At 42.5% G+C, this 17762-nt stretch overlaps 1 protein-coding gene across 1 annotated transcript; it reads right to left on the bottom strand.

Annotated features, from left to right (window-relative positions):
* Positions 1–4650: 4650 nt before the first annotated feature.
* On the bottom strand, positions 4651–17260 carry LOC125433228 (BLCAP apoptosis inducing factor). The gene is made up of 2 exons (XM_048497703.1): positions 17013–17260; positions 4651–6499 (listed from the first exon to the last, which is right to left on the bottom strand). Exon 2 carries the CDS (start codon positions 6363–6365, stop codon positions 6102–6104), a length of 264 nt encoding a protein of 87 aa, XP_048353660.1. The 5' UTR covers positions 6366–6499; positions 17013–17260; the 3' UTR covers positions 4651–6101.
* Between the last annotated feature and the right edge of the window lie 502 nt (positions 17261–17762).

Consider the following 17762-nt stretch of genomic DNA (forward strand, 5'->3'; position numbering starts at 1 on the left):
GGGAAGTTTGAGCCCCTGCCCTTGACTTAACCCTAACCCTAACTTATTATTTTTATTTAATTTATTCAGTCATAAATTGTTCCCAAATTGTAACCAAAACCCGCAACCTGAAAATGACCACTGACCTATTCTCGGACTGCGCCCTAGAACTCAACATAACACTAAGAGAAGCTAGAGCCACTTCCCTTGACATAACCCTTACCCTAACTTATATCTATTTAATTTATTCAGTCATAAATTGTTCCCAAATTGTGAGAAAAATAAATTAAATAAAAAATAATATGTTAGGGTTAGGGTTAACGAAAGGGCAGGGGCTCAGGCTTACCTTAGTGTCACGTTGAGTTTTAAGGTGTAGTCCAGGAATAGCGCTGTGGTCTGTTTCAGGTTTCGAGTTGTTGTTACCATTCTGGAACAATTTAAAACTGAATAAATTAAATAAAAACAATAAGGAAGGGTTAGGGTTAAGACAAGGGCAGGGGCTCAGGCCTGCCTTAATGTTACGTTGAGTTCTATGCCGCAGTCCGAGAATAGGGCAATGGTTAGTTTCAAGTTATGGGTTTATATTCCAATTTGGGATCTATTTATGACTGAATAAATTAAATAAAAATAATAAGTTAGGGTTAGGGTTGAGGCAAGGGCAGGGACTCTAGCTTCCCTTAGGGTTACGTTGAGTTCTAGGGCGTAGTCTGAGAATAGGGCTTTGGTCAGTTTCAGGTTTCAAGGTTTTGCCTTAACCCTTGCCCTTGCGTGAACCCTAACCCTAAGTCATTATTTTTAGTTAATTTATTCAGTCATAAATTGTTCCCAAAGTTTTAGCAAAAACCCGAAACCTGAAAATGATCACAGTCCTATTCTCGGACTGAGCCCTAGAACTCAACTAAACACTAAAGGAAGCTTGAGCCCCTTGCCTTGCCTAAGCCTTAATCCTAAATCATTATTTTTAGTTAATTTATTCAGTCATAAATTGTCCCCAAAGTTGTAACAAAAACCCGAAACCTGAAAATGACCACAGCCGTATTCTTGGACTTCGCCCTAGAACTTATCGTATCACTACGGGAAACTTGAGTCCCTGCCCTTGTCTTAACCCTAACCCTTATTATTTTTATTTAATTTATTCAGTTATAAATTGTTCCCAAATTGTAACAACTTGAAACCTGAAACAGACCACAGCACTATTCATGGACTGCACCCTAGAACTCAACGTAACACTAAGGTACGCCTGAGCCCCTGCCCTTTTGTTAACCATAACCCTAACATATTATTTTTATTTAATTTTTTTTACAATTTTGGGAACAATTGATGACTGAATAAATTAAATATGCTGCAGGTTGCAGACCCTATTGACTATTTGTAACTTAGGACAAACCACCACCTGACAGGCAGATCCACATGTATTTATCCACATGTCCACAAATGTAAAAGTGTGTGTACAAAAGGAGTGGTTTGTTTGACAATTAAGCAAGTTGATGAGGACAGTTATCTCTCCCGCATACCCCCCCCCCCCAAAAAAAAAACTGCTCTCCACAGCTTGGAGCTCCACCTCCCCTATTTTTTTCTATTCTGATAATGGAGCTGGGCTGGGAGAAACAAAAATTCTTCCAGTGCCAGAATGAGGACAAGCATGTGTGTGTGTATGGATAGCAGACCTCACAAGTTTTATTTTCAGTGAAAACAAACTCCTTTCCCTGCATGAAATGTGCATTGGAGCTACATGGATATGTTTTTGGGGAGTGGGGAGGAGGAGAGGGAGGATTTCCCCCGTTCCCTTGATAGCGAGATGTTCCAAGGCTGGCACTTACTTGGGTTGGATCCATTTGAAGGTGAAAGCAATGGAGATTTCCAGCATTTCAACTGTATGTGCTTTGTTTACAAATTCGTAAGCACAGCATGGCGACAGACCTATAGCTTTGCTCAATTCCTTTTGTTATACAAGATAGCATGACCCATGGTAAACAGGGCCATCACAGTACTACGATACCTCCCATCACATGTACACAGCAAATTATGAAATTGTGTGCTTTTGTTGCACTACAGCAATTTTTCACAACTGGATTTTCCTGCATACACAGGGCAACCCAGGAGTGCAGCTGTTGTGCTACAACGATAGCCAGCAAGGTGTGGGTGCAGCCCTAGTTTGTCAATTGGTTGGAGGAAACTGACTAGTTCAGGTTCACCAGGGAGGGGAAGGGAGGCTGTTTTCTCCATGCTTTTGCTCATTCTTGCTTGCAGTGTCTGATTGGCTTTGGCTGCAAGTCAGCATTGCTTTCCATTCCGCTGCCCCACGGGAGTCTTCTGGAGGCAGAGTCAAAGGGCGCATTAGCTTGTCAGTGTAATTGCTCAGCAGGCAAACTTCTGCCATCAACTGGAGTGTTTCCTAAAGCAAAGCAAAAGTGACAAGGCATAGGATGGGGCACGAGGCACCCTCCTACTGTCCTACATTTGCAGCAGTCTTACATTATACTCCAACGGGGATTCTCCCAGCCACGTTGTAGGAAAGGCTGTGAGATTCAGCTTGCGAAGGAAAGAACCTCTTCAATTTTTTTTGGTTATAGAAACTTTCAATAGTAAGCTTAATCATTCTACAGAGCTGTATAAATTCCTCACCATCTTTGTGATTAAAGCAATTTCTTCTGCCCCCCCCCTTTCTCTGGCCATTTACCAGTTTTACACCTGAATCCAAAACAAGATCCCCCCCCCCCCCCCGCATCTGGAAGTTCACAAACCTTTATTCCACTTTAATTATCCCAAAATGACATAGCTGCCAGGCAGTTTCTGATGTAGGTAGGTCAGAGACTCATGTCTCAGGTGTGTGGTTCATTTGAAGGTGTGAATAAAGTCAGCTATTCAAGAAGCTGCCCAAACATTAGGGCAACTAGAGGTGATTTGCCATTACCTGCTTTTGTGCAGCGGATCTGGTGGTTTTTGGTGATATCCCCAACCAAATACTGAAAAGAGCCATTGCACCTTTGGGACACAGTATGCTAGAAGTAGGTTTAATTCTAAAATCGGTAAAAATTCAGTTCTGTGAACCAATAAACTTCCTATAACAAAACAGTGGCTATAGTTTTGTTAATTCTAGGTACACAAGCTGTGTTTTAAGTTCCAAGTGCGTTCATGCAAAGAGGAAAAAAATTGACAGCCCTCTTTTGAAGTAATAGAGGATCTAATGTTGTCCAGATAAAAGCACTTCCAACAGTATAGGACCCCAAAACAGCACACAATTACTCAGCCCAATGCAGGTATCTGTGATAGAGAAAAACATAAACACACACACACAAATAAAGCTGGAGAAGATTCCTATCAGACACTGACTGTAAAAGCTACTGAAAGTCTGACTTCATAATGAGACAGTACTCTACAGAAGTAATGCCATACATTCCAGTGCCTCCGCTCCTAACCCTTGTGAAACAATTCCTGGCAATGAGCTGAAAATGAAGCCTCAGCAATAGCAAGAAAGGGCTCCCACAATTTCTAGCAAGAGCACCATTTTCAAGGAAAAGGCAGCCATGAGCTGATCTAGATCTGGCAATTTGGCTTGTTCGCAGGTATGGCAGTGATGTGGGAGGTGCCCATTTTTAAAAATGACACAAGTGACTGAATTCCGAGGTGCAGGTGGGAAGTTCTAGTGCAAAGGAGGAGTGGCAGAAATTGCAATCCTCATGCCCTTTTACTAAGCTGGGGAAGAACTGAAGTTGACTTTACCTCCCACTGGATAGAACTACTGCGTAACTCAGGTATCACCAGTTTTTCCTGCAGTAGCTCCTACACATACACACAGTTGTTTTCGGCAGTATATATGCGACGCATGTTTATTTGGAAATAAGTTCCAATGAGACCCAGTGTGGTGTAGTGGTTAAGAGCAGTGGAGTCCAATATGGAGCACTGGGTTTGATTCCCCACTCCTCCACATGAGTGATGGACTATTATCTGGTGAACTGGATGTTTCCCTGCTCCTCCACATGAAGCCTGCTGGGTGACTTTGAGCTAGTTATAGTTCTCTCAGAACTCTCTTAGCCCCACCTATCTCATAAGGCCGTGGTGGCGAACCTTTGGCACTCCAGATGTTATGGACTACAATTCCCATCAGCCCCTGCCAGCATGGTCAATTGGCCATGCTGGCAGGGGCTGATGGGAATTGTAGTCCATAACATCTGGAGTGCCAAAGGTTCGCCACCACTGTGACATAAGGTGTCTGCTGTGGGAAGGGGAAGAGAAGGTGTTTGTAAGCCACTCTGAAATTCTTTACAGGAGAGAAAGGTGGGGTATAAATCCGAACTACTACTCCTCTTCTTCAGTAAGCAAGCCCTCAATTGCAACTTCAGCATAAAGTATCTGAGAAAACCAATAATGAAAGTGATCCAAGGGAAAGGAAAGTCTAATTATTAGAGCACTACAAGAGCACAATGTTGCCTGAGACATCATGATGTTTTTTGAGCACCACAAAATTTAAATCTGAACACTCTGAGAAAGGCCAACAGGCCAGTGTCAAGATTTTCAAAATGGAGCTCTGGTTTTGTCCCCAAACACCCTCAGTTTGGATTGCAAGCAGTTTCTTTTAGGAACAGAATGTGTTTGAGGGAGAGATAAAGGCTGCGACTCCAAAGAGTCCAGCAATAGTGAATACATCACGGCTGGCACTCATCCACAGACCAAAGTTTATAAAGCTTTATTAAACCTTTTGAACAGCTGTGCAATGAACAAACAAAAAAAATACAAACAAAAATATCTCTGGAGGTTTCACAATTGATTTCTCAGATCCAGTTCCTGTGGGAGAGAAAAGCTTTTCCAGCAATGCTCCCCCAGAGGAAGATTGTGCCAAAAGTAATGGGCAGCAAAGAAGAAGATAACCTTGAAGTTACAGGGGAAAGAAAGTATGCCAGCCCTCCCCTGGGACCATTTTACGTTTCTTGCCCAAGCAAACGTTTGCTATGGAAGGCAGAGCACGAGATATTCTCTGGGAATCGTTGATGTGCAAGGGAACAAACAGCAAACAGGTAACAATAAAGCTATTATCCAGAAAGCACCAAAGGTTTTCCAGAATCCTTGTGAAGAACACAAAAAAATGGGGGAAGGGGGAGGTAAAGACAAACAGGGAAGAGGGAAGTTGTTTGGTGCTTTCTTCCTCCTGTGCATGTAAGCAGCAGCTCATGTGCTTGTGACAAGAGACCATAATACTTTCCGCTTCAAAGGAGAGAAAAGTGTCACTCAAATGACAGGTCCAATTTAGTGTTCAGAAGCAAAAAAACCCCACCCTACGTCTCAAGCACTCGACTTCTTCAAGCTAGAAATATGGAGAGCTTAAAAATGACAAATGAAAAGAATGCTAAAAAGGGATCTCCCAAATATTAAAACAGAGCATGCTTCTTGCCAACTCAAGACTTTTGTAAACCACGGGTATTTGGCTGGAAAAGGGCAAGGCAGAGCAAAACAAGCTTCTGTCCCCATGCTGTAAAAGTGGCGTCATGATGACTCTGGGATTTCAGAGCTGAGATCTCGGCAGAAACGTATTTCAGGAAACCACTCCAGCAGTGCACCCGTTCCAGTTTGGCTGGCGGGCAAGACTCGCAGCCTCTGACTCCAGCAGCTTCCATGCATATTTGCCATCTGCATGTTCTTCCTCAGCGGTTCCAGGTGATGAGACAATCTTTACCAAAAGCATGATGGAAAGAGGCTTCCTGGCTCTTCAAACAAAATTGGAGGCCATGCATTTGAGAAGGCCAGGATGCAGCTTGAGCTGAACAAGGAGTCAAGACAAATTCACCTCCAGCATCAGGTAACATTTAAAAATCAATTCATCACCCAGTCAGAGCTAGAAGGACCCATTTCTGACACTACACAAGCCAATCCCCACCCCCCAAGAACTGCATGGCTTCAAACCCCAACACAGATGTTAACACCAGAGTTATCACCATAGACAGCATTTGTCAAATTTTACAGGCAGATTGTGGGAGGGCAACTGATCATGGATGAAAAACTCTAATCCAGATGAACAAATAGGTTGCTTGTACTCCAATCGCATGCCTCACAATCCCTCCTTCTCATAGAACTGTTTTTTTAAAAGAAAAAAAACGGAAGAGGAGCTTGCAACCAAGTGCAGGGTTTTAGGTGCCAACTATGCTGGGATCGTGAGCAGAGTCCGGCAGCTGTGAGCCAGAGCAGTGATACAAGAAGCAGTTCCCCCAACAGCTGTAGCAGATAAGGAACAAGGCGGCCAAGAAGACCAAGGCACAGATTGTGCAAGGTTTCCGCTCCAACAGGAAACTCAGTAGGTAGAAGCCCATGAACATTGAGTGATTGAACCACAATGCCGGGTTGAGGGGCTTTGGGATAAGAAGAACTGGCAGTAACCACTGGAGGCAGTACATGGTGTCTGGTGATCAGGGCGTCACAGTGATGGCAGCAATCCAAAGAGACAGTGAAAATCTTCCTCTGCGCATTCAACTCCTTGGAGATCTGATCAGCAGACTTCATAAAACTGTGTTGCAATGCATGGATAAAGCTTGACAGAGAAAGAAAGGGAAAGGACAAGTCAGCAAACTGAGTTTCAAAATCATTCAGAACTCCCCAACCATCCAGCACACACATTCACGCCAAAGCCTCTACGTTTGTTCACCTACAAAAAAACCACTTTCATTTAATTAAATATCATGATGATCCAGTTGTTGTCACAATTAGCTATGATTTTCAGTAATGTCCAAGTTAAACTTGTGCTAATAGCATTCAGAAACATCAGTTAGTTTACTATACAACTGGTTTATTGAATAGACTCTGCAAAGCCAATCACATCTCACCAGAATTTAAAGATCAGAATGGGCTACTAGACAGTTTACAAATGCAATTCAAAATGCTGGTCTTGGCCTTCAAGCTCTAAAAAGCACAGAACAAGTACACCATTAGTTCTGCTACCATGACCATTCTGTGGTTTCAGTTTTTGATCTGTGACTAGCCCACTTTCCTACTGCATTAGAAAGATCTCTCCCAACCTTATCTGCGAGTTGCTTGCCAAAAGAATCAGGTGAGTCACAGAATACATTTGCAGAACAAGAGTTAGGAGGAGACCTGGCAGGAGGGGACTATGACTGCATGACCATTAATCATGTAATACAAAGACTGGCAAGCTCCGTTGTGGAAAGGAGCAGTCTTGACACAAAAGGACAAGTCCAGTGAGATAACTACATAAGGCACAATTAGTTCTGTAGCCATTATTCTAAAATGTTTTTATCAAACCAAAGTCCAATACCCTGATATCTGCTCTCAATCTGTCTGACAGGAAAGATCTCTGCCTGCAACCAAAGGAAGCCATTTCCAAAGATGTCTATGCTCTTTCTTCATCAATTCTTTGCCTTTTACTTTGGAAAACCCCTTCTGAACATACCTCCCCTCTGCCTCAACAAGCCTTCCCCCCTCTTTCCTACTCAGTTAGACCAGAGGCTTGTAGCAGATATTTCTACCTCCAACCATTCATGAAAAAACAAACGTATATTTCTACAATTCCCAACTCAGTCATGCTCCGCTTCAGTTCCATTCCACACTGTGTTAGTCTATTCAACAGTGACATTCCTCCTCCCACACAAAAATCAACTATACATTAAATTATGCCAACTAGCTCTCACTGACATCTTGGCCCATTGAAATGATCCTGGGGAAAAAGGCAGCCATTACACTAGGCCTGCACCACATATAGCCCATTGGTCGGGTACTGGGGTTTAGTACTCTTCCACAACCAAAACGGTAAAAAAATGGAACATATTGTTGGCAGGCAAGCCCAAGGCAGGGTAGGGGGGATCTGTCTCTGCACAGTACCCTACCCGTCACCTCTATTGATGTTATAGACCATAGGTGTCAAACTCGCGGCCTGCCAGATATTATGGACTACAGTTCCCATCATCCCCTGCCAGCTTCATGCTGTGTTATACCAAGACACCTGGAAATAAAATGTTATTCTTTATCATTCTGTGTATGTGTGTGGACGTTTGGAGGTGATTTGCCATTGCCTGCCTCCGTGTGGGCTAAGAAAGTTCTGAGAGAACTGTGACTGACCCAAAGGTCACCTAGCAGGCTTCATGTGGAGGATTGGGAAATTGAACCTGGTTCTCCATATTAGAGTCTGCCACTCTTAACCACTACACCATGCTGGGACCTGAGATCTTGATACTACTACTTTGGCTGATGATATTAGCAGCCAAAGACAAGCTCTCTATTAACTTAATAACTCTTTTGGCTTCCCCCATTACCCCTGCCTTAGTGACAAAAGCACATTATTCTATCCTGTTTATTACTGATATACACCCCTCCTTGGAATGACTTACTAGCTGAGTCATCTTGGCTTTATGTACCAATCTGAAGGGTCTGCTGCAGTAAAGATCCAGTTGGAGAGGCTCTCCATTATAAAGAAGGCATGGGCAGAAAGCAGACGGTGGAATGGATCCTATGACATAATTCCTCTTGTGCTTCTCTCCAGCCAATGCGGAAGCTGTTCTCCACTGAAGCGCTCGCTTCATTTACTGCTAATTTGTGCAAGGCCAATGCTCCACTTGTGCAAGACCAATATTCTTGTCCAAACAGAAGTGCTAGTAGCAGAGGATACAAGCTGCGTGGAAGGAAAGGTTTCCCAATAGCTGGAGAAATGTGTGAGAGGAATGAGGTCATGGAACCCAAGCCAGAATCCTCTGTAGATCCGAGGTAGGAACCTGCGACCGAGAGCGTATGCGGCTCTGCCCAGCGGAACTGCTGACTCCACGCGAGCCGAGGCTGCTGGCCCATCCTTGCCCGCCTGCAGGCGGCAGGGTGAAACTCTTCCCTCGCCCGTTGGGCGGAGGCGAGGCTCTCCAGGCGGCGGTGAGGCGCGGCAGCTGGCCCAATCGCACCTGCCTGCAGGTAGCAGAGGCGAACACATCCATGCACTTCTCAGAATGGTGAACAAAGGTTAAAACCAGTGCTATCTTTTGTTTTAAATGCCAGAATTGTTGCGGCTCCAAGTGTTTTCTTTTCCCATGGAAAACGGGTCCAAATGGCTCTTTGAGTGTTAAAGGTTCCCTACCCCTGCTCTAGTCAATCTTCAGTGGTCCAAAAAGGACTTGCCATGAGATTCTTTCGAATAATGCTAGACAAGATGGTTTCAGTCAAATTCAGCAAGTGTGCATAACAACCATCTCTTAATATACGATTAATTAAACCTAGTTCATGAATGCCTGTTTTGTAAAGCACACAATCTATGGAGAACAAGAATTCTAGAAAAGAAAAAAAAGCAGGCTGAACAAGCAGCAAGCAACGTCTGGGTGGTTAAGAACTGATTTTCACCATAGTTAGTCCCTTCATACACATCTCTGACCAATCCAGCTGCCCTCCCCCCATCTTCACATTAACAATGCCTTCAAGTCCTAAATTGTTACGATTAATACATTAAGTAGAATTAACTTCATCAAGAGGTTTTTTAAAACAGATTTTGTATGATGTTGTGTGGCACTGTATCCCCTGATTATGGCTCTCATTATAAAACATGGCAAATGCACAAGAAAAACTGTCAAAGAAAATTGTGTAGATTGGTTTATTTGTGGGGAGGCACAAAGCATTATTTGGGAACAGAAGCCCCAGTCCTGGCAGCAGAAATAAAATAATTCAGGAACACAGAGAGAAAGAGAGAGCTGGTACAAAAAAACAAAACCCTAAGGAAAGGCAGCCCTATTTTACTCCATTCTGAGACTACAAAGCAATCAGACATGGCTCCGTTAAACTGCACAGTATTATGCACATTGCCATGGAAACATCAGATAAGACGTGACTACTTGGGGGAGAATTGATCATACAAGGATCAGAGGCTCTCTTTGATGACTGCATCAAATGAGTCGCTAGGACCAGTTGAAGAAGGTCAATTGGTTTACACTGCCCTCTGCATTTCTAGATAGACTGCAACTGATGCAGACGGAAGGTCATGTGTGATGATGAGCAGAAGCAGAAGACTAATACCCCTCCTTCAAACCAACAGGCTGCACAAGACAAATGCCTTTACTCCAACAAGTAGATCTCCAAACATTTCAAGCAATTAGTTCTACATTCACAAAATGCAAAATAACATTAAATTGCTCTCAAAAGGACAATGTTGTTCAACATTCTCTTGATGATGAGTTAATTGCTTGAAATGTGTTGGAATAAAAAACTCATCTTCTATAACTGTTCAATTTACATTCCTCCACCCCCCATCCACTGATGATCTCTTATCTCTGAATCTGCCCTATGCTCAAGTAAAATGTAGATAACCCTCAAAACTATTCTGGCAAAGGCATTCCACCAAGTGATTCCAACACAGGAACGTCCATTACAGCTATCCAGGTCTCTGTGATTGCCCTTGCTTTAACACATCATTTAAAACTTTTATTTATTTACATGCTACTTTTCTCTCTAATTGGGGACCTACGGTGGTTTACAACATATAAATGCAATGGAGAAAAAATCTTCCAAGATCACGGCAAGTCCTTCTGTTTCTCCCAGAAGATCTTTCATTCAGTTCCCAGATACATGTTAAGAGCTTCAGCCTGCACCTAAGAGTTGCTCAAAAGGAAGGTTACATGAGAGGGGTAGGGCAGAACACAGTTGTGAGAGATCAAAGCAGTTGGCCAGTGTTCCAGCCTCTCCCAACTTCCCTCCAATAGAAGAACTGGTCAGAGTGGATGTGTAGCAACAAACTAATATTTCCAAACATGCGCACCTCAACTGGGAACATGAGATTCAAGTCCTGCAGTACCTTAGAGACCCACAAGATTTTCAAGGTGCAAACTCTCAAAAGTCAATGCTCCCTTCATCAGATATAGGATTTTCAGAGAGAAAGCTCCCTTCACCACATTCAAGTAGGAATGGAGATCCCTGAGTCCATATATCATAGTTAGAAGGTAGGAAGGGTATTTCTTTCAAAAATACAATGCAAGATGCAATCAGCTTGATCAGAGCAGGGGGGAGAAATGTTCAAAGGCAGAAAATTAGCATCTGTAGCGAGATAAGAATCCTATCTCTCTGTTCTGCTGGAGGCAGGGAGAGGGGGTCCCATTGTTCTGAATTTGTGCATGCGTCCAAGTTTAGCAATCTCACATTGTAATTTCTCCTTGAATCTTTTCTGTTTGAGAACTGTCAGCAATGGAATCTTCTGGAAGATTAAAATGTTCTCTCTTATCAGGGAAGCCATTCTTTCCAAGTGCCATTCCACACCTGGGACATGCCAGCCACCTGCAACAAAGCATCAACCTCTGTCCAGGAGAGGCAGGTTTCATCATAATACAGCCTGAAGTTCCTTTCGTGTTAAGAATGGAAAAGAATAAAAGTTTGCATAATTGAAAGACAATGATTCATTTACAGTTTATATGTGCCGCAAACATGTAAGAGTTTTGGAGAATTGGCAAAAACTTATCTCCACATTCTGTCTGTGCCTGCGGAGAATGTGTTTTACAACACACTTAATCATCTGTGCACAAAACTGACACTGGAGCAACAGGCATTTTTCCCCTTAAAAAATAGTACCAGAGCTATGTAAGAATATGTATGTAGGCTAGATTACCTGTGACCTAATTAACATTTAAACAATAACATTTTTGACAGTGTGAATGGCTGTTTAATTTTATTCTGTTTACCTCATTTATATCACACTTTTCTCTCTAACGGGGCTTTGAAGTAGCTTACAAAATTCTCTTTTTAATTTTGTTCTCAGGCCTGAGTGGTAGGTTGGGCTGAGTATGTGTGACAGGACAAAGGTCAACCAGCAAGTTTCCATCACAGAGTGGGGATTAGAAGCCGAGTCTCCCATTTCATCGTCTGACATGTTAACCAAATCATGTTGGCTTTTTACATCTTTACTCAATCAGACATCTGCTTGTTTCTGATGATTACTACAGCATTCATTGTCTGAGGGGTGGGAGATTTGGATGACAGAGGGGCAAGGGACTCAAACAACAGCAGAATGTCTTTCACTGTGTTTGTGTTGTGTTAAGTACTATCAAGTCACTTCCTACTCATGGTGACCCTATACATTAATGTGCTCCAAAAAGCCAAATCGTTAACAGCCTTGCTCAGGTCTTGCAAACTGAGGGTCATGGCTTTCTTTATAGAGTCAATCCATCTCATGTTGGGTCTTTCTCTTTTCCTGCTGTCTTCAACCCTTCCTAGCATTATTGTCTTTTCCGGTGACTCCTGTCTTCTCAGAATGTGACCCAAGCACAAAAGCCTCAGGTTAGTCAATTTACCTTCTAGGACCAGGAGTTTTAGATACCAGGACCATAATCTCTATCAGGCTCCTACCAGCATGGCCACCAATGGCTGGGATAGAAGCTGATGGAAATTGTAGAAGTTCCTGGAACATCTGAGAGTTTCCAGGTCCTCTACCCTGTCTCTAGGGACAGCTCACAATTTGATCTAGAACTCTCTTTTTTTTGGCAGTCCATGGTATCTATAATACTCTTCCAGCACCACGTTTTAAAGAAATCTACTTTTCTCTTGCCAGTTTTCTTCATTGTCCAGCTGTCTTTTATTAGGACCAACACAAATGTTTCAAACTAGAAAACAAGTTTTCAGCTTCCCCAGAACTTGGCATCAGACTGGTAAACACTCACCAAGACAGAACAGCCTGTATTTGACTGGCTTACGAGTACTGATTTGCAAACCATAGATGCTTTCTGAACACCCTGCAATGGTACATTTCAGTGTTGAGTCTTAGTTAGGCATAAGTGTGGCATTATATTCAAGATTCTCCCTAGAAGTCAGACATGTTTGAATTCAATCCAGTTTTTTCACAGAGGAATGTTGCGACTTATAGCTTAGTAACAGAACACAAACTTTACAAAGCCCTAGATACAAACTCAGGCATCTCTACTTAAAAGGCTTTTAGGAAACAACTCTCTAAAAGATCTGCTGGAGACCATGAAGATTTGCTGCTAGAGTAGATCACTGGGCTAGAATTTGGGGACTCAACTGAAAAGATGGCATATATGACCATGAAAAAACAAAGCCCCCATGATTTTCAAAGCAACAAATTCACATTGCTTTAAGAAGAGGTGAGATATGTCTTGCTGGCACTTACCTACCAGCCTTTTCAAATTTCTACACGAATATCCCCACCCTTGCCACTGTCCAATATACAATATACCTTAAAAGCAGAACCAATAACCGCAGGTGATAATCCCTAAATACTTTTCTATCTCTATGATTAAGCACAGGAGAACTTCATTTTTGTTGCCATAACCCAATATTAGGGATAGGAGTGAGGACTATCAGTTTGGTTAGAAGACATTCACAAAGAAAAAGCGCTCTTGCCTACTTTTTGTTTTATCCAATATATACATTTTAATCCTGGGTGTACTTTCATCAGTAGTAACCTTCCCTCACCCACCCCCCTTTTTTTAACGTTCCAGGAGCTACCAGCTCATTTCATTTCTTCTTCTTCCTGCAAAAAGCACACTGATGATTCAGATCCATAGGCAAATATGTTTGTATGCAACTGGTGCCAGCATATTTTAAGCAGTGTCCATAACATTACCAATGACAAGCCACAATATTTTCTCAACCCATTCCCAATGCCCCTGCAATATTTTCAAAGGGTTATGTGTTTGGAAGTCAGCTTTCAAGACAAAAAGCAAAATTAGTACCTAAAGTTATAGGTACTAGCCCAAAGGTAGTACCTAATAAAAGTTAGTACCTCTTTTAACAAAATGTGAATGGCTACCCTAGAGCGCCAGTGTGGTGTACTGGTTAAGACTGTTGGACTAGGATATGGAAGATCTGGGATTGAATTCCCACTCAGGCCATGGAAGTTTTCTGCGTGACCTTAGGCCAGCTACAATTTCTCAGCTTAACCTACTTCACAGGGTTGTTGTGAGAATAAAATAAAGGAGGGGAGAATAATGTAATCCATTTTGAGTCCCCACTGAGGAAAAAAAGGTTTTAAAAGATTTAAATAAAACATTCTTTGACAACATGCATTCTTTATCATAAGAGCACTTTTTTTACATTTGACATACTATTGATACGGGATGAGCTCTCAAGCCCCCACAGTGCTGAAATCAAAGCCATAGCTCAAAAAATGGTCACCTATATGACGATACAAACCTCTTATTCAGCATTATTTCAAAGGGCCCTGCTACTAAACTATAACTCTCTTTTTAAAACAGTAGATGGAGACCAATTTAAAAGACATATTCTCCGGGGGGGGGGGGAGGGGGGGACTTCCAAAACCTTGGTGGTGAAATAGGGTCTGGCAGCAACTATTTCTACCCAGCACAGAATGAGAAGGGTGTGCTGGGGAGAGGGGGCAAATAAGCCATCCATTTCATTAGGCCAACATAGCTAAATTACATCAATTTCCACAGTTTGTTCTACTAGAAGATGACAGAAAATAGACCTAACACTAGCAAGAGAACTGTGTTGTCAAGACTTTCTTTGAGAAATTACTGGAACTGTCAAGATATCCAGTCGTGGTTCAGCAAAAAAAGAAAGAGGGAAAAAAAGAAGAAATGACAAGGATTGTGCCTTGCTTCAGCAGGAGAAACAGAGAATATCTGTAGTTCTGATTAGGGCCCAAGAAAAGGATTATACACATGCAGACAAACTTCTGTACCAAACAAGGTCATTTCATAGAAAAAGGAAAGGCTGTGCATGTGTGTTTGGCTGGCTAAGGAAATATACAGAGTGAATGCAGATGAAAAGAAATGACCAAAACTGAACAGGAAATGAACAAACCCAGAAGAAAAGTCAAACAGCTTTCCAAATCAAGTTGCTTTATAAATCACTATTACAGCTTATCAAACTAAAGCATCCCTACTTCATAAAATGCACTGTGATATATTTCCATACTCAGAAAAACGTGTGCTGCTGGTCTTACAGAACGGAGAGTGAGAGAAGGCCATCAAGTGAATCCAAGGAAGAAGAATGACTTGAATTCAGTTCTGCCAGAACTGGATTCAAGAGACTAGGGCATCTAGTATTTACTACTGGTTAGCTCATAACAGCAATATTCAAATCTGACTTTCAGTATACAACTCCTGCTATGGCTTCAGTCTGCTCATCTACACTCAACAGACTTTAAAACGATCTTCATAGTGATCAATAATAATAATAACAATAACAATAACAATAACAATAATAATAATAATAATTATTATTATTATTATTTGGATTTATATCCCCCTTTCCCTCCTGCAGGAGACTCAAAGGGGTTTACAATCTCCTTTCCCTTCCCCCCTCACAACAAACACCCTGTGAGGTAGGTGGGGCTGAGAGAGGTAATCTCAAATATGGCCACTACAAAATGAGTCAGACAAGGGTAAAGATATGGCAACAGGGATAACTATCACTCTTTCCACACATTCCAAGCAAAGAAAAACACCTGGGCTTTCTGGTAAGAAAAGCACAAGTGCTAGCACATACACATACCTCTATATACTTAGCTGCAAAATGCTGTGGTGTCTTCCCTTTACAGTTGGTGGAAGATAATCCTTTTGTCTTGACTCTTAGTCTTTACAGTCACCTCAAGTTATTATAATTCCTTATGTTTTATAAAACCAGAACTACACTGAACTGCACAAGCATCTCAAAAGAGATGTAGTAGCAATCCTAATGAGGAGACAAATAGGTAGAAGCAAAACTAAAGCCTGCTGAAATCTGCTGTTTGGTTACTCGCATATATACCTGACTTCAGAACAACCAAATGGCCTCTACCACTTTTACAGATCGAATTGGTTACACAATATCATTCGTACTGCTTTTTAAATATTTGATGTCAAAGGCATATAGGGTTCTGAAGGAAGAACAAATGCAAAGGGAACAACTTCAGCTAATGAAAAATGGTTAAGGGCAGCATGGTGGAAGCAGAGAATTAGAAAAAAATGTGGTACCATGGAATTTTTATAGAATACTGTCTTATAGGATCAATCCCAATGTTCAGCTACTCTAACACTCAGTTGCCAGTAGTGATCTTTTAAATAACTCCAGCGGTAACAGGTACCTAGTACATCAAGTATCTATGCAGATATTATGGTAAATGATCGCTTTCAGATCTCTCTTCCATGTATCTGCCTAGCTCTTTTAAAAAGTCATCTTCAGATCTTACAGTGCCAAAAAACCATTTGCAATTTTGTGTTTCTTTTGTCCATCCTGAACCTACACTGCAAGTTAACATCAGCTGGTACACCAAATTTATTTTGAGGAGAAAACTTTCCATCATTAGGAATGAGGAAAAGAGACAGAGTATTGCTTTCATGGTCATGATCAACTGGCTGTTGTGAGGTTTTCTGGGCTGTGTGGCCGTGGTCAGGTAGTGTTCTGCTCCCAACGTTTTGCCTGCATTTCTGACTGTCAGGCAAAATGTTAGGAGCAAAAACGACCAGACCACAGCCACACAGCCCGGAAAACCCACAACAGACAAAAGAGGCAGCAACAGTTACCATCACGTGAACAAACTAAGCTGCCTTATACCGAGTCAGACCATGGCTGCATGCACTGCACGCTCTGATTGTCAGGGGTCATCCAGGGTCTAAGGTGCTGGTTTTTCACGTCACCTTCTAACTGATGACTGAACAAGGACCTTCTGGGTGCAAAGAAGATGCTGCAGATGTCCTACCAATTGAGCCACGGTCCTTCAAGGTTACTTTTTAAGGAGAAAAACTTTACTGCGGAGAAATAAAGAGGTTCTAAGCTTCTCTATATTTATTGCCTTCTACAATTCGCTTTAGCTTAAGGAGAAACATGAATGGTCTCCCCCCCACACACACACACTCCATTTAACCTTCACAACAACCCTACAGGGTATGCCGGGCTAAGAAAGGGTCGCCCAGGCAGCTCCATATTAGATTGGGGAGACCTAGGTTTAGATCTCGGCTCTTTCTTCCAGCTTCCCATGCCCAGAGACTTTCCCCGAGGGGGGAAAGAGGAGCCTCCATTTCCCTTCAGATCCGGGGGACTGAGCCCTCCCTGTAAGAAAGGCCAGATAAGCCCGTGCCTCATTAATGAATTCCCCCCCACTCCCTCGGCCGCCTTACCTGAGCTCCTCGCCATAGCACCGCCTCGCCTGCGGGCCGCACTCCGTGACGGCCTCCTTCTGCCTGTCACTCTCACGAGGACCCTCCAACGGCTCCCTCAAGACCCGAGGAGGACCGCCCCGACACTGCCTGATTTCAAGATTTCCCAAACGCTACCATTTCCCCAAAGGGTCTGTCCGGGCCTTGACACAAAGAGCCTGTCCACATTTCCGCCCTCCCGGATACACCGGGCGGATTCTCAAGAAACGAGACGTGTGTAATCAGGCATTGCTGTGGACGGCCTAAATAGAGATTCCCCGATTAGTCAGAGAGGGGGCCCTAAGGGGAAAAGGAGGAGGAGTCTGAGGTTATGCATATGCAACAGGTAGGCGGGGAGAGAAACTGGCTGGTGACAGTCATAAGTGCCGTTGTGCGCACGCGTTGGTTAAAAAAGGCACCTATTCACAGTCTCTTTTTTTTTTAAATCACGCCAGGCTGGAATGAGTTGCCCAAATGGTTGCGGTCGCGGACTTGGCTTGCGCACTTGTTACCCAAAATAAATGTGAGGTTACCCAGTATATATACACACACACACACACACACACACACACACACACACACACACACACACACATATATGTATGTATGTATGCTAATGTGTATATCGTATACTAATAATGTATGTGTATATATATGTATGCTATGTGTGTATATATATATATATATATATATATATATATATGTATATATGTATGTATGTATAATATATAT

The sequence above is a fragment of the Sphaerodactylus townsendi genome, linkage group LG05 (genome assembly GCF_021028975.2).
Source record: "Sphaerodactylus townsendi isolate TG3544 linkage group LG05, MPM_Stown_v2.3, whole genome shotgun sequence".
Lineage (NCBI taxonomy): Eukaryota > Metazoa > Chordata > Lepidosauria > Squamata > Sphaerodactylidae > Sphaerodactylus > Sphaerodactylus townsendi.